At 35.8% G+C, this 24,942-nt stretch overlaps 3 protein-coding genes across 14 annotated transcripts in view; 1 reads left to right on the plus strand and 2 right to left on the minus strand.

Annotated features, from left to right (window-relative positions):
- LOC139770900 (synaptotagmin-10) overlaps nucleotides 1–15,530 on the plus strand; it is a 30,493-nt gene extending 14,963 nt beyond the window's left edge. The window contains exons 2-10 of the mRNA XM_071703167.1: nucleotides 9,663–9,925; nucleotides 10,001–10,147; nucleotides 10,407–10,538; nucleotides 11,388–11,542; nucleotides 11,670–11,838; nucleotides 11,926–12,046; nucleotides 12,221–12,392; nucleotides 12,482–12,682; nucleotides 12,900–15,530. Of these exons, the coding sequence (XP_071559268.1) occupies nucleotides 9,663–9,925; nucleotides 10,001–10,147; nucleotides 10,407–10,538; nucleotides 11,388–11,542; nucleotides 11,670–11,838; nucleotides 11,926–12,046; nucleotides 12,221–12,392; nucleotides 12,482–12,682; nucleotides 12,900–12,903 (1,364 nt within the window). The 3' untranslated portion in view covers nucleotides 12,904–15,530. The remainder of the gene's footprint in view (nucleotides 1–9,662; nucleotides 9,926–10,000; nucleotides 10,148–10,406; nucleotides 10,539–11,387; nucleotides 11,543–11,669; nucleotides 11,839–11,925; nucleotides 12,047–12,220; nucleotides 12,393–12,481; nucleotides 12,683–12,899) is intronic.
- LOC139770892 (adenylate kinase 7-like) lies at nucleotides 1,201–3,182 on the minus strand. Its single transcript, XM_071703146.1, has 2 exons — nucleotides 2,429–3,182; nucleotides 1,201–1,704 (listed from the first exon to the last, which is right to left on the minus strand). Exons 1-2 carry the CDS (start codon nucleotides 2,547–2,549, stop codon nucleotides 1,286–1,288), a joined length of 540 nt encoding a protein of 179 aa, XP_071559247.1. The 5' UTR covers nucleotides 2,550–3,182; the 3' UTR covers nucleotides 1,201–1,285.
- Nucleotides 15,531–15,654: 124 nt separating the features above from the next.
- Rg (A kinase anchor protein rugose) overlaps nucleotides 15,655–24,942 on the minus strand; it is a 303,530-nt gene continuing 294,242 nt past the window's right edge. For 8 of the 12 annotated variants that reach the window (XM_071703158.1, XM_071703153.1, XM_071703159.1 and 5 more), the window contains 10 exons: nucleotides 24,466–24,585; nucleotides 24,154–24,306; nucleotides 23,944–24,016; nucleotides 22,741–23,181; nucleotides 22,576–22,656; nucleotides 22,306–22,476; nucleotides 21,910–22,173; nucleotides 21,510–21,706; nucleotides 21,278–21,429; nucleotides 15,655–20,523 (listed from right to left, as the gene is read on the minus strand). In XM_071703158.1, coding sequence (XP_071559259.1) covers nucleotides 20,433–20,523; nucleotides 21,278–21,429; nucleotides 21,510–21,706; nucleotides 21,910–22,173; nucleotides 22,306–22,476; nucleotides 22,576–22,656; nucleotides 22,741–23,181; nucleotides 23,944–24,016; nucleotides 24,154–24,306; nucleotides 24,466–24,585 — 1,743 coding nt within the window. In that variant the 3' untranslated portion in view covers nucleotides 15,655–20,432. The remainder of the gene's footprint in view (nucleotides 20,524–21,277; nucleotides 21,430–21,509; nucleotides 21,707–21,909; nucleotides 22,174–22,305; nucleotides 22,477–22,575; nucleotides 22,657–22,740; nucleotides 23,182–23,943; nucleotides 24,017–24,153; nucleotides 24,307–24,465; nucleotides 24,586–24,942) is intronic. The other 4 variants (XM_071703160.1, XM_071703161.1, XM_071703157.1 and 1 more) reach the window with 1 other exon arrangement.

Raw genomic sequence — 24,942 nt, forward strand, 5'->3', positions numbered from 1 at the left:
TCCAAATCGTTTACTTTATTTTGTAATTTCTTGAAAATTTATTTTACTAAAAATGTACCTTATTGCGTAAAAGAATAATAATACGACTATTATTGAAAGACTATTGAAGAGACTAATGTCTTTGCGTTTTATAAAGACTTAGCAACAGTATTGAGACTGTTTGCACGCGGTATGCAAATCTTCATAATAAAGAAAATATTCGTAAATTATGGCGAAGAGTTAATATTCGCAATCTTTCAACGGGCTCGCTAAAATCCACTCAAAGTACTTGAATTCTTTTCTCCGCTTACTTGTATAAACCAGTTTATGCAAGTAGGACGAAGAATGTTTCAAAAACTGGTTTGCGCCAGTAAAACGGAATATGAAGGGAATTATTGAAATCAACCCCCATTTCGAGTAATTGAGGTCAATAAACATTTATGCAGAAAAGATAATGCGATAAAGACTGCAATAATAATGGTTTTATATTTATTTGTACTGTGTCTGTTTTTCTTATTGCAAATGCATATTTAAATAAAAAAACAAAAGCAGGAAATATAAAAAAATATTTGTAATACGATATTTAGTTAGTCAATAAGTGAAAGAATTCGTACCTTAACGATCGTATTTTGAGAGATTAATTCTTGCTCCACCGCGACGATATACCGCATCGGAGGCCAATTTTGTAGCACCGACGATACAGTTCTGAAAATCAAATTACTTGTAACGATAAGCGGATTTGGCTAGCCAGACAATTAGAACTCCAGCGTGCTCCAACAAGCTTACGTTAATATCACCCATCAACGCATCAAGATTTATAGAATATTAAACTTTTTCAGGAATAATGAAACATTTTGAAGTCGCGATATCTATTATATTTATATATAATATATGCATGTATGTAATATAAACTATTGTATTATTATTTTTATTGTTGCCAATATTTTTATAATAATATCAATTCTCTTTAAAGAGTATATGTAGAGACATTAATTTATAAAATGTTTTTCTGATATAAAAAAATGAAATCAATGAGAAAAATAGCATTATATTGTCAATTAAATTTTTTATTACGATATTGCTATATTATCAATATTTGGTGATACTAGATTTAATATTAAAGATGATATTAATAAGAAAAAGATTTATTGCAAATATAACTTTATACTGCACAAAGCCTTGAATTTCTTATATAATGTATTTCGAGGCGCATCTGTTTTATTCTTCAAACGTCGAAATGAATACCAATATCGCAATTTCTCGAACCAGATAAATGGGATCATATATTTTCTTTCTATTATCACACTCACGCGGCCAAGTCGCGAACGTGTAAAAGAGGTATCTTGTTCCGTTCCTCACCAAATATCGGTAAGAAAGGCGCGTTTTGCCAGGCCATTTTGAACAAATAATGAAGCGAACCTTCCTCTTCGCCGTAGGTGATACCGCAACAAATCACCAGAGTTTTCAATTTGTTCTTTAAATTAGCGAGCTTCTTCACAGCCACAACCTCTCTCTCACACTGAATATGTTCCTTGTAATTCGGATGGGGCTTTCGCTTTCGATAATCTGCTTCCGTGAACGGTAAATCTGGATCTGCCGGATTTAACGGCTTCGTGAAAGCCCACGTCATTATGGTGGAAATCAAAATAAAATGTCGTGTTGGCTCCTCTCGTTTGAAGGCTTTTGGCGATTTTTTCTCCATACTTTCCAGCATGTGAACAATCTCTAAAATCAGAAGAGACTATATTTATTGTCTCGATAAAACCCTAAGTGGCCGTAAGTTTTAGAGTCTTTTATTTTTTAATAATGGCTTAGTGCATCAAGCAACTTCCTTTTATTACTTAAACGATAAGACGAGCTAGGTATAGATATCTCGTTTTATTACTTATTCCCCAACGGAATAAAAAATGAAAATTTAAACTACACAGGCATCTAATAATTCCTACTAATTACACGACTTAATTCGAAAAAGGATTGTTTTTAATTAATGCTCAAAATATACGACACTATTTTTCTATGCTACATTTTTTTAATTAAACATTTTTTATGTAAATATATTTTATTATAATGAAATATCCAATCTCTAATATAATTAATATACTTTAGCATTTTCTTCTCTCTATTTCGCGTTAAATCTATGGACATCAGGAAGGATAATGAAATTACACCATTCTTGCCTTAATTATTAATTAATTAAAAGGCAAATTTCATTTTCCAACTCTGCGTCTATTTTACAATGCAATTTGCAAGAAACGGAATTTCAAGTTGAATATCGAGAATTTGATTCCATGTTTAATTAAGTATATTGACACATAAAATGCAAAAATCTTTTATTAAAAGTAAAATAATTTATTTTACGAAGATCACATTTCTCTTCTTACAATGTTAAATTAAAATGAAAGCAATATATTTATATTAAAATGGAAGCAATGTATTTGTATCAACGTACCCTTCAAGACCCAACATGCTTCTTTGATTTGGTCTGGTTCCTGTGTAATGTCATAGATAATGACACTACAATTCGTCAACTCAGATAAAAGAAGGCCTTGGTCGTCCGAGTTAATCACCATTACGTCCTCTGGGCACGAGTACTGTCGGACAGCGATGAAAATCAAGTAGTATTATGTGCTAACAAATTTATCACACTTTTTTCTCGCAGACTTCTTCGCTTCTTGCACTCGTCTTCGTCTTATTTTATTACTGATTCTCGTATCAAGACGCGTAATGGCATGTGAACGCACGATATAAAAGCGTTAACATATACATTAATCAATAATGTGCATACAACTCATATCTACTATGACTACTATTAACATATTCAGGTCAGATGCGTTAAAAACGCGCATATAAAAAATCCATGCACTTGCGAGAGAAATATCCGATAAAGGCATACTTTAATTTCGAAATACCGAGAAACCACCGTTATCGAACTTGATGAAACTTGAAATTCAAAAGAACTTGAAGATATTACCTCGCGATCCAGAACTGTACCGATCACTTCGTATTTTCTTGGAACTTCTGCACTCTTGTCCGGCCACTTTCTTTTCTGTCTCTCATTTCCTTCTGCATACTCATCACCTTCGTCCTCGAATTCATCTTCTTCGTCCGGCGGAGCGTCTGGTGGTGTACTTAGTGGATCGATATAGATAGTATCCGATAGTACCTGAACATTATTAATAAGCTCAATTTTAGCACAATATATTAATTATATAAGTGTTATTCGTTAATAATTTAATTTAAAAATTACATTTAAAATTACCTCTAAAACCTATTTGCATATTTTATTTATGTATAAATATATGCGCATTATTTTTTTTCTTCTAGATTAATCAATATTATTTTCTTCTAGATTAATATCTCGTTACAAAAAATATTTATAAACAGAAAAAGTATCTCATAGGCTAATCAAATTCTACGACCTACTTTCAAAGATTCTATAATAGAAAAAGAAAAGTATTGCCGTCGCGTATTTAATGAGAAATATGAATGAAAGAATATTATGCAATTCTACTGAGTTGGTTTAAAGTCCGCTTTATACGACATGCCTTTGAAAAGTTTTTTGTGCGCATCAGCGTACATCTTTTATTTAGTACCATTATTCTGAACCATCTGACGATCCAATTTGTCGATGTATATTGATGTAATGTTAGTTTTACAAACTGAACCGCAAACCAAAATATTTGTTTCATAAGCTACGCTACAATGGTTAAAGATAACAAATCAACTATGAGCTGTGAGAAACCCTCGAGGGCAAATGCAAAAGTAATAACGATCATTTTTCATGCAATTTTTATTTTACTTTGTGGAAAGCAATATAAAGCGGTTAGTTCATGCAGCGTTACGGTTACCTTATCGGTATGATTAAAAAGGAAACGTTGAAAGATTTTTTAAATTATTCTTTTTTATTGATTATTGCGCACTAGTATGGTTAACACAATGCACGTGGTGTTCGAATCAAAGGTTTCCATATTCATAAGTTTCTGATTGCCATAGCTTTCAAAAGCTATGCTTTGGAAAGCATTTTATCGCGATACTCGCATATTTCGGAACATACAATTAATTCAAAGCGAGATGATACAATACATTGTATGTTTGAATAATTAAATGCTTTTCAAAATAGCTAAAAAAATTTCTTTGTTCCAATACTTAACTTAATATGCTTTTTACTTATTTTTTTAATAATCCATTTAATATCATTTTTGTTAACAATTGCATTTTTTTAAAACAACAATATTATCATTTTAATATTGGTCCTACATACATAAAATGTATATTTCTTCCACACTTGTACGAATTTATATTGCCAAAAAGCAATGACAAAAATATATAACGAAACAGAATTATGGTGTTAAAATCAAAATAATATGAAAAAAGTACAGACAAAAAAATAAGTATTATTTTTATAATTTTTACCTAAAGCATTTTCTAATGTATCTGCGTATTTAATAGATTAGTATAAAAGATTTGTTATTTTTCCATCAAGCTTTGTATTAAACTTAGAATTAAAGATCTTTGTGAAAAGAAGATTGAAAATTTTCTTTTAAAAATATTATATTAAAATTTGTAGCGGCAATTTTTCTTTGACTTTGGTGAAAATTTGTTCCCAATTTTATATACAAATATTGAGATAATATTTTGTATATACATATACAATATTATACGATAAATAAATAAATAAATAAATAAATATATATATATATATATAATAAATCATCAGATACATACATCAGTTAATATCTTTCCGTGATAACTGTCAATATGATTGATGAAAATACGCCAAGGCTTAAAATGCGGTTTCACATTTTCAGTTGACAAATCACTATCCTCTTGTCGTTTTCCAGTCATTTCAAAGTCGAACAGATTGTTCAAAATGTCCGCAGCGTTTGTTAGTTTAGTTGTTGATATATTTTGTTTGTTATCCATATTTGCCAAATAAATACACGTGGCATATAACTATTACATCACAAATATATGATATTTTGATATGCGAAGTTATGTGAGCTGCGGAATACGTTTTGCTATCGACATTTCTGGACATGTTATCGAATTACTGGATTTGCAACTTCAATATGATAAAAAATTTGTTATGTCTATCTATCTACATATTTCATCTCTATCTAATATAAATATGTATATGTATAACAATATATAGTGTGTTAGAAATTTTAGCAGTTATGTTATCGTACATTATAATAAAACTAAATAACATAACTGTTATTATAATAATTGATTAAACATTATTAATATTTTCTTAATATATACATATATGTAAAGAAAAATGCATTTTTTAATGCTTAATTTCTAATTGTATTGCAAATTTTCTCATTTTTTTTATTTCTAAATTTAATTAAAAATCGAAAAATAGATGAAGAGAAAAGATATGAAAACGTGGGATATCTTATATATATCTATATTATATATATATGTGACTATTAAATAACGAAATATTTAAGTAGAGTTATTAATATTTATACTGTTTATTAAATAATTACTAATTATTAATTTCAAAGTATGTTAAATTAATTCAAACATTGTACATATACTTTATTATTAATTAGGTTAATACATATGACATGAAGGTTATACGTTCGAAGATTACGTTAGGGAGATGTACAAGGGAAATGTGGAGGTTGTGTCGATTCCTTGATACGAGACAAACGTACGCGCATTTCAATTCTAGAACAACCCCTCTGAGAAAAGCTATTCGAAAACTGAAATTATAAGCAGCAGGGATAAAGTGTATCTACCACTCTTACGTTGAACTTGAGCCATTAAATAAAACGAGTTTATTTTAAATAATTTGTAATTCAGGAAATAAAATCTGGGACAGAATTCTATTTATAATATTATAAATAATAATGTTATAATATAATTACATTTGGATATATTCATGTATTTATTTTGATGCGTACAATGTTCTCTATATATTACATATATGGTACATAAAATTATAAATAAAATCCTCTCTCAAACACAATCATGATTCATACATTATATATATATATATATATATATATATATATATATATTATATGTGTGTGTATAAAAGTAATAAATAAGCAAGAGAGCAGGTAGCGAATAGATTATATTCTGGTATAAAGAAATACATGAATATCAAACGATACAAAATTTCAGAAATAATAAATTTCAACGACGACGGATTTTTCACAAAGCGATAGGGGAAAAGACAAGGAGGGTTGGTGGAGTCTAAAGAAACGAAGGTCAGAGAGGGTCGAGAAGGAAGAGGTCAAGGCCGCCAGTATTCAACGAAACGAAACCTATGTTCGAAGCAATATTTTTTTAGGCCGTAACAAATATTTGTTATAACATACACTCGTTATAACGTACATTAATACTGAATCGATATAAAACAGAACTCCTTAGAATTATCAAAATGTATTTATGTATAATGTGATTAATGGTGAAAGCATTGATACGGAAGCCTGAATACGGTATGTAAATTCCTTGGCCTTGTAAGGAGCATCCTAATATAGCATGCGAAGGACTATTCGAGTTCTTCGTGCAAAGGAAAGGGTCAGGGATAGCGAACGTCATACGCAAGATTTTAGCGCAATAAATGAAAAAAGTTATTGGCATGTTTTAACAGGATGACAAGCGCGTGTATCGGTTACAGATCGAAATTCGATTGGACAACAGGTTGGAGAAATAGGATAGGTTGTTTTCAATTATTGCTTACCCGTTGCTATATGAGCCTTAAAGACCGAATTTCAGATTGATTGATTTGATATTACAAGGGTAATATTTCAATAATTTCCCATATTCCGAAACAATGCTTGCGATATTTACAAATATTTTCGATCAATTGTGCTTTGATAATAAATATGCTAATAAAATATAAATATTTGGGTGTATTGTCAAATTAATGTTATATAATTTGTTTTAAATAAATGATCAAGATATAATTTAAGATTGAAAACATATTGGAATAACTTTAACATTCACATGCGTTGTTTTGATCTAATTTTTTTCTCTTTATTTAACGATCGTGAGAAGAATCGTAAATACAAGCGTAATTTATTTATCATGTACGTGTTATCCGGGGAAAGTTATTAATGAGAAAAATCTCTCGAGAAATGTCGAGGAAATGAAACTTAGTTATTATTGACGACAAATATTAGAAGTCTTGCGATGGCAGCGACCTCGTAATTCACTAAACCTCGATCATCAATCATTTGACCATATACATTACTGCGACTCGGCATGACACCTACGAAAAAGTATCTCGTAAATCGTACTCTGCGTTGAAAACTTCACATATTTGTCACGCAAGTATAAGCTTTTAGTTCGCAACACATAAATACATACAACGTGAAGAAAGCATACTGGAACCATGTGTATTTTAATTTATGATGACATTCGATTTCAATGTCGTCAAAAGCGTTCTCAATCTCCCTGTCGCATGTCGATGGTACAGTGATGGTCTTTATAAAAGAAAAAGAAATACAATAAAAAGATATTTTTTTATGTATACAGCTGTAGAGCAGTAAAATATCCGGAAAGCCGGAACCGGAAAACGGATTATAGAATTGGAAAAGTTCGAATTGAATCACAAAGTGCAGAAAGACTTCCTTGTGATATTGCAACCAATTGTAAGTCCGCGTCGTCATTGAGTTCAAGGGCACACACATTTTATGCCTCTCTTATAAACATTGTTATTTACGTGGAAAAAACTGTTACACTCGTGACGGGATTTTACATGCGTATGATTGAATAGAGCGCGACGCGGGCAAAAGTTAACTCGACGCGAGACATCTGCTATCATAATAACAAATGAAAACTTTACAACGCAACAGTAAACTACCTACGCGCACTCTTGTTCGCCGCATGATTCTATTTCATTTGCTCGTTGCAAGTGGCAACAAGCAGCAAAAAACCCGCATACACGGTTTTGTTTGCTGGTTTTGTTCCATTGTTTTCAAAGATAAAAGGCACAGTACGCACCATTCTCTCTTTTAAACAGCCATGATTGCACACGCGAAAAAGGACAAAACGGAGGAAAAAACGGTAATATGTGCTCTGTCTCGTACATGCGCAATTTAGTCAATTATCAAAGGTTCTGTGTGACCAATCGCGCATCGATTTCCTATTACTTCCCGCATAGTATGTGTAGTAACATTTCCAACAGTTTTCGACAGTGAGTCATTTCTAAAAAATAATCTCTGATATCGCTTTTCGCCGATAACAGCAGATATGATATGATACGTCTAAAAAGATATTTTCAGGTCAAAATACTTGAGAAATTCTTCTTTTTCTTGCCATTTAAGAAATCAAAAAATAAAATTCTCACAAAAATTTATTTTTAAAATCGTAAGCAAATAATAAATTAAAAATACTGATCAAAGCAGATATGATATTATGCGTTTAAAAAGAAAATCTTTTCAGGTAAATAACATTCTTTTTTCTTACCTCTTGAGAAATCAAAGGTAAAATTCTCACAAAAATTTATCTTCTAAAATCATAAGCAAAGAATAAGTTAAGACTACCGATTGTGCACACGCAGAAATATCTTTTACAATAAACTCCCTCTAGTCAATTCCCGAGCGTGGTTTGATCTCAGAGTTGAGTATGAAATATGCCGGAGGAAAATGCATCATATATTATACTTATATGCAGCTGATAACTTGCTCCACTACGTTAAAGCAAAAAGGAAAGATATTTCTGTCATTAGCAAGACACGCATTGTTCTCGATATAAACGAGAACGGAAAGCTCGAAACGTTGGCGTACGTCTCTTCATTTGCCTCAAACCAAGGATACCATTCTCTTTGTCGTGGGATGCGCATGCTGACGTATTCCTCGCATACACACACACACACACACACACACACACACGAATGCGATTTATTGGTACGGCCTTTCTCATCTGCATTTTCTTCTTTCTATGTTGCATAAATTTAATGAAAGTTATGCTTTCTCTTCGGATACTCCATCTACTTTACGAACAGCGATTTGAAATTATATGATTTTCAATCTAATTAGTAGTAGCTTATACGTACAATATGATTTTCATTATCCTTCATTAAATTACATGGTCCAATAGACGATATAACGTAACGTTTTATAGCGATATGAATTCCTGTGAATATTTTATTCGATCCTTTCACTATGTTACGGTTCACCTATGCAGCTTACAATTAGCATTCCGCTTAATGGACAAACTTAAATAAAGGTTTTTCATAAATTTCAAGAAGCAAGATAGGAATATAACAAAAAATTTATTTATTATATTACATACACGGAAAGAACGGTTTTGCTGAAGTATCTGAAAATTTAACTATATAGATACAGATCTGAAAATAATTTTGTTGCATCATCAAAATAATTATGGTAGGTCGCTGAAGTATGATGATAATGCTGTAAAAAATTGTGACATTTTAGCAATCAGTTTGAGTGTTCTACATAATTATTTTGATGGTTCAACAAAATTATTTTCAGATCTGTATCTAGCAAAATTTTTAGATAATTCAGCAAAACCGTTCTTTCCGTGTATATATCTGCTTATTCGCTTACAACTTTATTACACGTATACGTGTATTTGTATTTATACGTATACGTGTATTTGTATCTATACGTGTATTTGTATTTGTGCCTTATTTATACCTTACGATCCCAATACTTATTCGCTTCCAACGAGTTACGGTAACGAGGCTTTGTTTTTTCTAGAGGAATGGAGCGAGAATTTCCCCTATCAGTTTCTGATAGCGGGAGGGGTGGCCCTAGTTGGCCTGGTCCTTCTGGCGGCGGTGAGCTTCCAATGCTCTTCCACTTGGCGATGGTTGATGAGCATGACTCGACATGAGAATACCGAGGATACAGAGACCGATCAGATTCAGCAAAATGCGATTCGCATCAGCCATTCTCTCCCGGACCTCCAATCAGAGCCGATTACCCATGAATACATTCAAGAGCAGAAAGAGAATAAAAAGGTATTGTTGGCAAATTCGAATTAGTAGAACGTTCTGTAAAATTCTGCGGCTATTTCAATGTTAACATTTTATCAGGTGCTGCGTCAAACCACTCTGCCCATCGTGCCAATGAGACATCAAAGCTTCCAACGTCAATTATCGCATCGGCTTGATCTGCCTAACATTAAATTCAGCATTTGCAGCATCGAAAATCGCAGTGACTCCAGCCTTGGTCTTATCAAGGTATTTTGGGCCATTATTTCGATATTTGTATCTTTGTTATGACGGATGCTGAAATGCAAACAGCGACGCAATGTCATTTGATTCCTTTTGAAGCAAGCTTATCGTGTAACATATAGCGTTCCGTATATTCCAGTTTTCCGATTTATTTTCAGTTACCTTAATTCTTTTATAAATTGATTGACATTACGTAAATGCATGCATAATTAAAAATGTTTTATTTTACTCACGAGATATAATATGAACTGTTAACACTGTGCAGCCGGAGTTGTATAAGAAAGAGCTCGTGAGACAAGAGAGCGCGGAAAGCTCCAGTACAACAGAAATGGAATACGCTGGAAAATTACATTTTGCTCTTCGCTATGACAAGGAAATCGAAGGTCTTGTTGTCAAAGTAAGTATCGCGCAACATTTTTTTATGATTTGTCGCAAATTTTAGTTATATTAAAATAGATGCATGATAAAATATATATCGTAAATTATACAATAACGGATTTTTTTTAATTATGTAGCACGGCAGGTAGAAAAAACTACGATAAACAATATATATTTGATAAAATATTAAACAAAATAAATTCAAAATTGTATAAATGAGGTGTAAAATTTTCGTGGACTAGAAAATAACGTGTCCCGTGTATGAATAAATGAGTTTGCATTTCAATCGCGTTTGTGTGCGAGCTGAATATATATATACCTGGGTTATATTCAGCACGCGAGATATTGAATAATGATAATGTAGTATCACAATATTGCATTTATGATGGACATACATCCTCCTGTACTAGAATTAACCGTGGTAATGTGTAGATTAGGTAATGCCGGCTACATTAAGCTATTACTGTGGCGAATTCAAGTGCATTAAGATCAATTATGCACGGCACACCACGCTCCAAAGATAAATTTAAATATGATGCTATTATCGGCCTTTGCTCCATTTGCCGCGTTGCGTTATATTACGTAAATTTTTATAAAACTCTAACATTTCGAAACTATTGTTTATAAAAGGGAGTCAGATTTTATACTGTTTACGTAATACGATTATACAATTGTTTAATTAACTATACTTTTTTTTACTATTGTCTACATACAAATCTAAATGTCACAAGATAAAAATAATATAACATTTAATATCACTAATATTATTCGATCTCCATCTCTTTAGCACGATATTAGTTTTATTGTTATTTTATTCTCGTATAATTATATCTGTCAAATTCAATGATATTTGGTTCTCTGATATTAGGTTCTGGAAGCTCGCGAATTGCCGATAAAGGATGTAACGGGCAGCAGTGATCCGTACGTCAAGGTATACCTGTTGCCAGATAGGAAAAAGAAGTTTCAGACAAAAGTACATCGAAAAAATTTGAACCCGATATTCAATGAAACGTTTATTTTTAGGTAAAGAAATTTACAAGTTTATCTTGAAAGATTTTTTTGTTTTTAGGTTTCAATTATGTGTACTAAATTACGTAATTACGTAAGAGAAATTAAAACGCAGTGCTTGATATGTAATTTATTTTATTAGCGTATCATATGAAGAACTGAGGGAACGTTACCTGCAATTCTCAGTTTACGACTTTGATCGGTTTTCACGTCACGATCTCATTGGACAAGTTGTTCTTAAGGGGCTTTTAGAATGCACTGACCTCGAGCAAGAAATCGAATACACGATGGACATCCTTTGTGCTTTGCAGGTACCTTAATTTGCGTGAGATGAACGATTTAATTTTTTTTTTGAACGGTTGTTTCGGATGTACAACTTTAACCTTTCAATATTGTAGGAGAAGGTCGATCTGGGAGAATTGATGTTGTCGTTGTGCTATCTACCAACGGCCGGTCGGTTGACATTAACCGTCGTCAAAGCCAGAAACCTGAAAGGAATGGATATAACAGGCAAATCAGGTCCGAATGGATCAGACATTTTTTGCGATTACAATATTAATGAAAAAATCTTATTGAAAATATAACGTTATTATTCTATTATCTTCATTATCATTGATTAGTTCCATTATTATCATAATTATGTTATTATATTATTATCTATAATCGACTGAATATGTTTCATTTCCTCATTAGATCCCTATGTGAAAGTCTACCTGCTGTGCCAAGGCAAAAGAATAAAGAAGAAAAAGACAACGGTGAAGAAGAACACTCTTTACCCTATCTACAACGAGGCACTCGTTTTCGACGTTCCCTCAGACAACATCGAAGATGTCAGTCTTATAGTGAAAGTAATTGATTACGACAGGTAAGAACAATTTTTCAGTAAATTTTACAGAATTTTTTTTTTTATTAAGACAAAAATGCAAAATGTTTAATGTTTTACGTATGTTTTAGAATCGGGTCGAATGAGTTGATGGGCTGCACCGCGATTGGATCGAGCTTCATTGGAATTGGCCGTGATCACTGGTTGGAAATGTTAGATAATCCAAGAAAACCGGTGGCACAATGGTATCCGTTAATGGAAACTGTATCTGGCCATATTGCAGCCGTAGATTCGGAACCGCTCCCAGTAAGCCTGAGCTGCTTAAACGGCAGGTGGGTTTAACTCTTTGGCGCGGATTGTAGTTTGCAATTATAATTAGAGATTAGAGTAGTTTGCCAATAGTTTGCTAATAGTCTAGAACTAAATTCTAAATTCTCGCTAGAAATTTAAAATCTTGCATGATGAGATGATAAAATCAATCAATATTAAACAAGATGATAAAAAGTTCAGTAATTTTCATCGGCGCTTCTGACAAAACTCGCATTGCAGATGAAGACAAAAGGCGGAGAGTAAACACTACGGAATCTCGCAAATATTGTCGGACGTCGGCTTGGACATCGTCTCCTTCTGTCGTCATTTAATGCACATCGCTTGACTGACTTAAGTACAACCTCTGTCTCAAAGGAAGGCCGGAAGGCGAATTCTGTGCTTTGCAATCTTACCTCGTGCAGCAGGCATGAAATAATAAACGATACGTAAAGCCATAATACGAAAAATCGATCACTCGCGAAACATAAATATGCGTTGCTCAATTCCGACGATCCGATGGCGATCGTGACGGAAACGAGATGAATTTGCGTTTTGCTTTGTCTTTGTCGAACTTGTTGCTCGCGATAGTGCCGGGCTGGTCCCGCACCGTTTCAAACGCAGGTTGTTGTATTTACAGTATATCCCCATAGAATCTCCTCTTATCACACGTGATGTTGAACATGACGGTAACTTAAATGTTCTAGATTAACCCGTGGAGGTCAGATAAAGTAAGTTTTTATAGAAGACGAACATAAGAGTGAGGAGTATAAGGCCTTATCCTCGATAAAGATATGAGACAGACGAATGCAGGCAGATTTAGGCGAGTGACGGATTATATTAACGGCAGAGTGCAATTGAATACGGTAGATGTCTTAAGGTAGTACAAATATAGCGTTGGATCTATGCGTCGTTTATTATTTCACGCTCGCTACCACTTCTGCGCAAATGTTCTATTAACGTGATATATGTTTAAACATAATGCTCGATGCAAACGGGCACTGTTTGTGATAATGTATCTGAAACACATACGCATATTGACACACACACATATACGTACAAGTAACACACGTGGTCCCAGAGTCCACGTATATCAGCGGCTGCTTCGTACACGTATGTACGTTTGCAACTAACGCGACTACTCAATTGTGAACTTGATAATAAATAATAATATACGTCGTGTAAGTTAATTATTTATATCGTATAGGAAAAAGGCAAAAAAAATGCAGTTTTCTTAATAATTCGATGAATTATGAATATATTATTTACGTGTATGCATTTAAGAATATAATCGAAATAATACTTTGGAAATATGAGATTTAACGTAGATCAGTGAGAAAACTGTTTAATTTTTTGGTGAACTGCATTTGGCCAAATTTGTGAATGTCTTTGATAGGTCTGTGTGAATTCTGCTTTATTGACATATTTCTAAGAACACTTGTCCGGTGACGTTTACACAGAATGTGTGGAGAGAATCTAAGTACCGAAGAAATATGGGTGTTTCTGGAAAATGGACGAGAAATTGAGTATCCTCAAACGTTTTATAAGAAATAAAATAGAGATACAATGGCAAAATATATTTTTAACTATATTTACGTCTTTATTTTACTTTATGCGACTTTAAGTTTCTTAAGCCCTTGTCAGTTGCATGAAGAATTGGCAATTACGCCACAAAAGTATAATCTATACATATATAGAATTATATATATTACACAAACCGTAGATAATCGAATATAATATCAAAACTGAGGTGATATAATACGAGTGACATAAAAAATGTGCCAACAAAGTAACTATGGCTGCAGTCCACTTGATGCTACAAATGCTTCGAAGCATTCCTCTTCTCCTTTCTTTCAATAAAGACAGAAGGAGAAGAAGAACGCTTCAAAGCATTTGTAGCGTCAAGTGGACCGCAGCCTATGTAGCAGAAGTATAGTGTTATATTAATAATAGCTAGTATGTTCTAACCACACACATGCATGATATAGAAACTTCAGTCGGCGCTCTGTAGTAATCCTAGATTATCCCCCTATTTCGAGTCAATATATTTCGAATTTCGACTATATATGCCTTTTTTCGCCTATGAGTCGTAAGAAATATCTTTCTGAATCTTCGAGAATTTTTCATTTATTCCGTTATTCCAGCGATGCCCATAGAAAAAAAAAAGGAAAAAAAACTACTGTATTTTTCGTACAAGTGGAACATTCTACCACAGGACTGAGCTTTCTCAAATAACTTCATGTAATAAGTGGAACAGTCGCTCCATATTGAGAGTAGTATTTAAACGAGCCCGAGAAACCTGTACTTATACATAAAAATGGCGACGGAAAGTAATCTCTCCATTAATATCGTTAAAAAATTATTTAAATTGCTCCAGGATGCGATTTAGAATGTTAAAGCTAACGTAAGCTTTCAGTTTTTATTACATATGCATCAGTGAAAAATTTAAACGTTCCCTTTTATTCACCTCGTACGCTGGGTCGCAGACTCATGAATGATAAAAAGTATCGGCTTTGAAATGTAAATGGACTGCGTATTGGATTATAAAATATGAATATATGGATCTCGTGTGTGTTTATCTTATGAATATGAACAAGACGAAATACATGCAAATGAGTGTACGTCAAAAATTACGTTGGTAACGTATTGTAACTGTCTAAATCGAAGGATGAGTACTTCGTTTAATACTTACTCTAATTATGAAAGCGATCGTACATCGTACGTAATTAATTTATGGGCAAACATAACAATAATATCGGTATGGACGATGTGTATACTTTTCTAACGAGTACATATCTATATTGTATATTTGAGTGCACCCAGTGCACTCCCTGTTATGATCGTAAATAACATAAATAAATCGGTAACAAGGAAGTTTGTGACGTTTTAATTCCACCTAATTGCTCAATTTTAATATATTTTGTATAATATCACTTAAAATACATCGAGTTTATATCAGTTGAAGCTACAAAGAAAAAAAAAAAGATCGTCTGCAACATCAAATGTACTTTTCATTTATTTGACTACTTATCTTTACAGATTATTCTACCTTATGCTAAGATACAACTTTCCCATTATGTTTACCTCTAATCGAACATTACAATACTTCTAAGTATAAAATAAGCGATAGAGCTTATATATACTGGTATGTAGCAACGACTTAAGTACTTTTCTACCTAGTAGTACTCCTTAAAAGTGGCGGGAATTAATCTGTACCGCGTATCTCCTGTCAACGACGAGGTGCCCGTGATTACGGTTTTGGCTTCGTCGGAAATCAATATGAGACAAGTGTCGTCGAGACTCTCTTTTCGACGATGCGCCCAATCATCCTACATCCACCGATCGAGCGTCAGACCGTCACGGACGCGCTTTTCACACACCGCCGGCAAAACAATTAGGCCACTAACTACATTTTGTTCGCGGAACACAATCGTTTGGTCATACTCTCTCTCTCTCTCTCTCTCGCGCGCGCGCGCGCGCGCGTCAATCTTCAATTCATGAAAAGATGTTCACCGAAGACGCCCGTAGTCGGTGGGAGGCTCGATCCTCGATGAGATGTAATTGCGCGGTTAACGGTGATCCGTAAATTGGAAGAGCTCGACCGTGATCCGCGCACGTTAAGTGTCAGATTGGGTCGCGTCAGATCGAGGTAGGAGAAAAAAAAGCCGAGTCGGTGCTTATAAAACATTGGTGCAAATTGATGCTCGACGAGCCCTCTTTGAATCCGCGCGATCGAGGCTCTGCTCCAACTTTACGGCTACGTTGTATATTGACTTTCGTATGTGATGTAAAAAAACTGATCATACGCGTCGACGAAAGCTTTCGATTGGCCGCGACTCTCTTTTGTTACGAATCGAGACGTCGATTCACGTTCCGTTTGAACTTCTCAGCTCTTACGTTGACTCTTTCTCTCTTTCTCTCTCTCTCTCTCTCTCTCTCCCGCGTCGTTCTTACAATATAACTTTTAAGAAACTTTAAACCAGGTGTCTTTAAGTAGATAAACGTGAGCCTAATGAGTAAGCGCTTGAGTGTTATATCCGCGTGTGTTTTGCAGCGTTGTTTCTCTCCTGTCCCGCCCGTGATTACGCTTATAAACATTACAGACGCATCGATTAGTCTATAGATGTAAGTTATTTCTCTACGGGCAGCTCGCGGCATGGGTGAACCGGATAAAACTTTACACAGTTCTCGTTACGTTTCTTCGCCTCGTAATCGTAATGTCGATAAGTAAAATTATTACTTAACACGCAAACATTAAGGGCCTTATCCGACGAATATACAAATCTATTCTCCTATAGGTAGCCGTCAATATTAAGTACGTTAATGTAGCCACAATCGTGTAATAATAAGAATATTAATAATAATGACGACAATAAATCGTAATCGTAATAATAATATAGGCAAACTCTCGTAGCATTGTACTTAGCGTTATTTAAAATAGTAGCATTATTTTTTTTTTCATGTACTGAATGTTCAAGTACGGACAGAAATCGATCTGAGTTAACTTCCTTTATGTATATTAGCAATATGGAGGGAATTCACTAACAACTTGCTTAAAGAGTGCAGCACATTCTCACACATCTATAAACAAATATAAAAACTCTTCTCTTGCGCGACCTCTCGTCACCTCGATGCATTCTCATCCATTACGCTGCCTTCGCGCTTATTAAATAATTGCGAAGATGCGTGCCGAATACACGTCATTATATTCGCTACCACGCGTCGTCGAAATTGTCCCCGTTATCTCGCAATTTAACTACATCTCTCTCTTTAATTTGACTATTTTTATGAACAAGGAGCGATTTGCCAATTTTATCTTCCTCCTTCGGCTCCAGATAGATGAACGAACGCAATTATAAATCGGCTAGAAGCAGGAAATGCAGATGGAATGTCGTGTGCCTCTCTTTTTTTTCCCCCGTTTTCTCTTTCCCGTATTTCTCAGCGTAGCGAAAATAAAGTTCATCGATAGGTGCGCCTATACATCGAGAACACACACGTAAACATTTACACGCGTGACATAAAAATTCGTTTCCGTACGTAAGAAAATTAGCGATATTGTTGAAAGCATCCAGACACAACCCTCAACCCTTCGGCATCTCACCCGTGTCCATCCCTCACCCTCTTCGTCATCCCTCCTCTCTCATTCACGCCCTCATTCTTCCGCGCGAACAAAACGACACGAACGATGCAGAAGCACGCCCATAACGAGTGGCAAATACACCATTATTAACACGTTTCACACGTAACATTCTCCTATACATTTAAAAATTGTTTACCGGCGATCAATTTGCGCGGCTCGCCCATCTGATCGTCCGGTTGCACAGCAAGAATCGATATTACGACCGTAACGCTACCGTGATTTCGCAAGCCCAAGGTGATTGATCGCTAGAACGACGGCGCTATGCCTTTACTTTTATACAACTACACGTAAACAGTACGGCATATCTTTTTAAGTGTATCGATACCTAAATGCTGAGGATCGCAGGTGATTTCACGACAGCGATTCGACGGTAATTCTTGACTAGAACACGTATATCGAGGTGCGGGGAAATCTATTCCTTGCCATCGCACCTACCACTGAACAATACTAATCAATAAAATCGTTTACACATTAAAAATATGGAAATTTATTTAAATTATTAAGGCTATACGCTTTGAAGATTTCGAAAACTACCCTTGTATTAATATTCCGGAGTTTCTTTCAAATCACTTTTTAGCTAATCCGTCACTAACAACTAACTGACATACTTTGCGAGAATTGAAAATTTCGTTTGTTTCGCTTTAAGCAAAGCAAATGTAACGGTCAACTGAGAAATTCGAGAATAAATTATATTTATGTGTATTCTCTCACTTTCTTCCCGCGTTCTTTCGCACACAAGAGAATCCCCGCACCCTCGCACCTCCCGTCATTCTTTCGTACACGAAGATTTTGCGACAACTGTCGTGGCAACCTTGGAAATACATCTATCATCGTCGGCTACGAAGCAACGACAACAAAACGATTCTCCTCGTCTCTCTGTCTCCTTAGATAGATTAAGTAATTACTTGTGTTACACATGATTAAAACCAAGTTGACGGCAATACACTACGTCCGGAAATACGTACGAATAACTGAAGGCTATACTTATGCGGCGTCCTGTGTCTACGACTAGCTCGTGAAATACACAAGGCTCAGAATGACAATGCTCTGTAGTAACACTACAAGACTATCACATGTTCTACGATGACGTACGAACGAAAAAATCAAGCTAGTAATTCTAATCGCTTATGCGCGATCAAGCATCTTCTTCCCCATCGTTGTTGGATGTTAAGGTGTATGTCCGCTTTGTTTTTCTCTTCATTCTCTCGCTCTCACATTTCACACACACACTCTCTCTCTTTCTCTCGTCTCTCGTATATCCTACTTTATCTCGTCACTCGAGTCATCCTAGGGACGACGCATTCACACACAAACGCGATCCTCGACAAGTCGCGGAATGTTAAGGATGAATTCGGGATGTTACTTTAGCCTAAATAATTTGCTTTGCTGATTAGTATACGTCGCGTGCGAAAATACTAAGAAATATCCTCGCAAAAGTTAAGCTGGACGGCTTTGATAAAAATTAGGATCTCTTTCGAAGGACGCGAACATCAGGGTGTAGAAAGTGTTGCGGCGGCGGCGGCGGCGGCGGGGGGTAGGGAGGTTGATACCGCGGCCGGGAGAATGATTAGCGAAAACGTATTTATCCGCAAAACATCTACCGGCACCGCTGATACCAGTGATACGCGGTGCGTTCGCATGCGTGTAGTCCGAACTGAACGTACAAGGTGCTTAGCCAAAAAGTTCGACGTGAGCGACATTAATACGCCTGAGAAGAATACAATGCAAACCTCTCGCGATAATACACGCCTATCGCCTCCTCGCCCCCTCTAATATATTGGAATCAAGCGCGCGTGTATGCACGTGTGTATGTATATATGTATAACGTGAAGAATTACATATCCGTATTTACAATTGGACATTTAACGCTAGAATGTCGTGGGCCAAATCCACGTGCAGTTCCAGGCATAAAAATAACGTATGTTCAGGCTCCGCCGTCTCTCGTCTCTAACGCGGTTTTCGCTCTTCGTGTCGGCGGTCGTCATATTTTTTCCCCGGTATAGCGTACCCTCTTTTCTCCACGCCGCGAGAAGAAATCGCGCGAACACTCGCGAACGTAAGTAGATCCGAGTCTTCGTTAATTGACTAGCGTTTCGAGCGGTACGCTTTCGTGTTTTTTTTTACAAACTTTGCGACGTGGTTTGACGTCCACTCGGCAATTACGCGGGATAAACGGCCGGAACTCTGATTGCACCTCGCCCTCTGTATCACGCTCCGGTCGACCTCCTCCTCCACGGAAGCACTGCACGCAGCCAAGAAAGCGAGTTTTATTGCTAAACGTTTAAAATTCGCAGTGCACCACGTTCGTGTTTCATTGCCGCTCATTACATCTAATCCGAAACGACTGATAGAATATACTTTGCGTATCATAAATTGCGGCGAATCTAAGGATAGTCTGACGAGAAGCTGGCCCGTACAAATGTATCGCGCAAATAATATATAGCTCCCCCGTACATTCGTGAAATGACAGACTCGTGAATGTTCCACGGGAAATCGAACAAACAAAGCGTCATTTGTCCGAGAATTACATGTAAATTCGAAATTGTCGTACTAGTTGGAAAGTTAAGCGCAGGAGTTTGTCTTATGGGGTGCGCTTTTCTTCGTGTGCCTTCTTAGGCGAAGAGGAAGTCGTAATTTCAGTAACGCTGCTGGAATTCGTGATGCCATCTGTTAAAGTCGATGTGGAATATCACAATGGACCCATTTGCCAGACCAGCTAGAAGAAACCTGTAAAGAACAGAATATATTTGTAGTAATTTGTACTCTTCATATTATCAGGGTTAGGTAAGTTAATTTTTTTTGTTTGTAATTAATTATAAGTTAAGTTAAAGTTAATGGCTTATAAAATTAATTTAATTACGTTAATTTGCATGAACAAAAAACTAACTCAGTTAAAAATTGCACTAAATTACCTTGAGTTAAATTATAAGTTAATTTTTAAAAGCATTATTTACATTAAATAAGAATGTCGTAATTTTTTAAAATTTGATTACTCTAAATAACAAAATAATTATAATATGGATCATTTTAATATTTTATTTGTAATTAAATTTATATAAAATAACAAAGAAATTTAGTTTTTTTATATTATCATCCTTAGGCACTGCAAATGTCGCACTCATCACAATCACATTGAGCTTTTTCTAAACTAATTGTCCAATGTTCTAGATTTCATAGAAAAAAAATATTGGCGTTCAGAGATGAAAATAATTTTTAATATAGGAAAAGTCAATAAGTTTATGTGTTTAAAAATTAGTTAAATTAAAAATTAACTCACTTTAAATTAACTAATTATAAGCTAAGTTAAAAATGATTAACTTTTAACTTTTTTATTTAACTTTTAATTAATTAACCAGTTATTATCCAACCTTGCATATTATAGAACAATATAAATTTAAAGCAGAAACTATGTGAACGTTGTGTCATCGTATTAAAGATCTAAAAAAAATTTTTTTTTAATTCATATGTCGAGTTTACTTACTTTTGATCATGAGCAAGTGCGAGGGAACGCACGCTGCTTTCGCATGCAGGAAATGCATAAAGTAGAGCAAGGTTGAAAGTTCGCCAAACTTCTACGATACCCTTATCACCCCCAGTCATTAAGTATTCGCCGTCTCTGCTCAATAGTAAACACTAGAAATAAACAACGATATTACGAATATAATCGTATATAAATTATCAAAAAATTAAATTTAATCGCGAAAGTTAAGTACCTGTAAATTATCATTGTGAGACTCGTGACGAAGGCGTTTTCCGTTTATGGTGAAGGCCGCTATGTGCCCACGTTCGTAATTTACCACGATGACGCCCTCGCGGGACATAGCGATGTTCTCGGGAGACGAAAATCCGTTCGGTGCTTCGAGCGATCTTAGGAGATCGCCGAAAGTAGTATGGACGAGTACTGGGCCGTCTGTATCGAAGTATTCGTAATATTAAAAATCAATCAAATTATCTCAAGATCAAACGTTCTAAATTCAATATATCAGTATATCTATAATTATTACACAATAATTACAGAGTAAAAAAATCAATTAAAGCATTAGTCAATCAAATAAAAGTATCTTTTTATACTTTTTCTTAGGATTAATTCTTTTTTCAACTTGTAATACGTACAATGCGATCCCGAGACAACCAAACCCAATTCGGCGGATATGACGACGGCCGTCACAGGCTGTTCGTGACCTGTAAGGGTGGCACGTGGCGCCGGTGCTTCACCCTCACCGACGATAGTCTGTGTCCTTGCGTTCCAATGCCAGAGGAGAACAGTGCAGTCAGCACTTCCGGACGCGATGTAACAATCGGAAGTAATGTTGCACTCGCTGCGCGATAAGCAAGTAACAACTCCGTAATGACCGAACACTATCTGGACGATTTTTGCTGCAAATAATAATTTTTTCTTTAATAGAGTTTTACCATGTGAAGAAACATGTAAACTAACAATTACTTATCTATTAACTATCTATTTATCGCGTTATAGTGCGATCGATTGTGAAATATATTAAGACTCACCTGTTTCGGTGGAAAAGACGCGGAAACTATTGTCCCAAAATCCGCAGGCCACCAAGAATCGGCTATCCACAGTGGTAACAAAGCAATTGCTACGAATCTTGAGCTTTTGGCTAAAATTGTCGCCTAGATGTCGACGTTGTAACGTTGGATTCGAGCTATTTGCCGCTTGAGCTAAAAATATAACGGCACAGTATTGTTTATTGGTATGCACAATAAGACATCATCTTGAAAAATGTTACTTCACCTGTACGTGTATGTGTATATACTTACAAAGAACAGGATCCATGGACAATGGCTGATTGGCAGCCTGCGCCTGAGGTGTATCTGCATAACTCGGAGATTGCACGGAGGCTGCAAAAGGGTTTAAATTGCGATAACTGCGAAGTAGTGAGGATAAACTTAAGTACAAGTAGTGCGTGTAGAAAATTACTTTACCTGCATAATTGGTATTCCACCGATTAACAGCGAACTGCTGTCCGGTAGTTACCGTCACAACCGATGGCAGTGGCAGTTGAGGATAAGTGTTAGCCGAGATGTGACAGATCGGCGAGTTAGACGGGAACTTGATGGTCATGCACACATCATCCGGAATGCTCGAGAACATCATTGGTGACTGAAAGAAAATATTCTCAATCTTTTTTACGACCGCATGTAAAATTACCTTTCCATGTATATGTCGAGATAATCTCACCAAATGCATCGCTGAACTTCTCGGAGGATGCGGCTCCATCAAAAGTTGCGACGGCGTTTGTCCGAAATTTTTAATTTGATTCTCTATAGCTTCCCTCATCATGGGATCGGTGATCGTGTCCAATTCCACGCTACCCTCGTACGTTAAATAATAGAAAACGTTGGTTGCACGTACGGCTTCCGGGCCTGCGAGAGAAACAAAGTAATCGAAACTTTACACAAAGATCTTTAACGCGTTACCCTCTGCTACAATTTTACGATCCTGCATGCTGCGCGACAAAGTGCATTCTTCGAAAACGATTCTGAGAGAGCTCTCGACGATTGCTTGTGCTCGGTATTTCCGGTTGGCTCCACTTTCGTGCTACCGGCTGCGTAACGTAAACGTGTTGCATATTACGGGTGGGACGCATTGTCGCACTCGGCACACGTGCCTAATTGGCCGGGACAGGGACCAAGAAAGAGGAAGCTAACTAAAAACTAATTCCTTCCATACGCGCGCTTTCGTACGCCAGTCATCTTCCCTCGCTCCCTCGCGCCCGATGCCGAGGCAGCATCTTCGGGGAAGCGCCGGATATAGAGGCGCCATCAGCAATTAACATCGGTGGAAATCTAATTTGACTCGACTACGCCTCTGTCCCAACACCCAAGGCGCAACCTTGGGCGCTCGCAAGTGGCGCCTGCCATTGTGCGAACATTTATTGATTTAATTTATGAGTTATCGCTCGAACCGAACGCCATGAATGATTTTGCGATTGATGTAGATATATCTCAATAAGACCTTATCATTTTAGACAAAATCACGGAGATTTTATTTCTCCGTGATACCGAATATGATGGATTTAATATATATTTAAGAATAAATTATATGCCTTATATTCACGTTTTTAATATCCATAATTTATGATAAATTCTATAAATTATCGTAATTTGTTTTAAAGTTGTTCTTACCTTTCTGTTTATAACCGAATATCAGGTCGATCCATTGATGTAATTGACAAGACACAAATTCGGACTCGAGTGCCTAAAATAAATACAATTTAATAAAAAAATTTATTGTAAAACATGTTTGTGTGTTTATTGCATGTAGATGTTAATGTTTTTTTAACTTAAAGCTTATGTTAAGTCTTAACGTTGATTCTTAAAAAGTTAATCCCGTACCATTCGATTTATACGTATAAACTCTTCGGGAGACGAAGCCCAAGGTGGTAATTCAACATCGCCGACCGCGCTACCATCCTCTTGCCTACCCAAACGGTAGCGATTGCTGTTCACTAACATTTCCGGCAAAAAGAAGAATTCCGGAATCAGCTCCTGTTAATGAGAAAGCGAATTTATAGCTCCGTCGATCTTTAGTATATCAAGCGACGTATACGATCGAAAATTTATGCAGTAACAATGATAACAATGGATATTCACCGAGGCGTGGCGGGAATGTAAATTTTATGAGTATCTTAATTAAATGCAACGAACCTTCACGTCGGATGTATCGCGTTGGCAATTCTTCCACGAGAGCGCGATGGATGAAAACAGTCTGTTAGGATGATCGAATTTGCCGCCTTGTAACGCCAGGAACATAGTAGTCATCGGTTCCTGTAAGGATAATTTATTTGTAGAAACCATTTTAAGGCAACCAGTTGGGCCCTTTCGCAACGGGAGCAACATAAATCCCGCAGAATGTCAATAGGGATGAGACGTGGAGACGAGTGTGAGTTGGGGCGGAGAAAAAAAAATGCGGCTCGACTCTAAACCGCCACTTAGGGACACTTTATAGGCGGTCCTTTGTGCGCGCGGTTTCTTGCGAGGCTCCTCTCGTCTCTCGGTCAGTCATCCGTTCCGTTGACAGGCGAACGAATGCAAAGCGAGAGGCCACACACATAATCGATGCACTTTCGTGCCGCGGCACGAATGCGAGTGTACATAAGGGCGTAAACCCGATTTTTGCATTCT

This window comes from Temnothorax nylanderi, unplaced genomic scaffold (genome assembly GCF_030848795.1).
Source record: "Temnothorax nylanderi isolate EJ_2023f unplaced genomic scaffold, tnyl_v1.0 TNYL_tig0034_pilon, whole genome shotgun sequence".
Lineage (NCBI taxonomy): Eukaryota > Metazoa > Arthropoda > Insecta > Hymenoptera > Formicidae > Temnothorax > Temnothorax nylanderi.

What these genes read in the sequence shown, in the direction of transcription:
- LOC139770892 (XM_071703146.1), bottom strand. Translation starts at nt 2,549, where the DNA reads ATGGTGATTAACTCGGACGACCAAGGCCTTCTTTTATCTGAGTTGACG. An exon ending in AGCATGTTGGGTCTTGAAGG is followed by an intron (nt 1,705 to 2,428) that starts GTACGTTGATAC and finishes TTCTGATTTTAG; the next exon opens with AGATTGTTCACATGCTGGAA.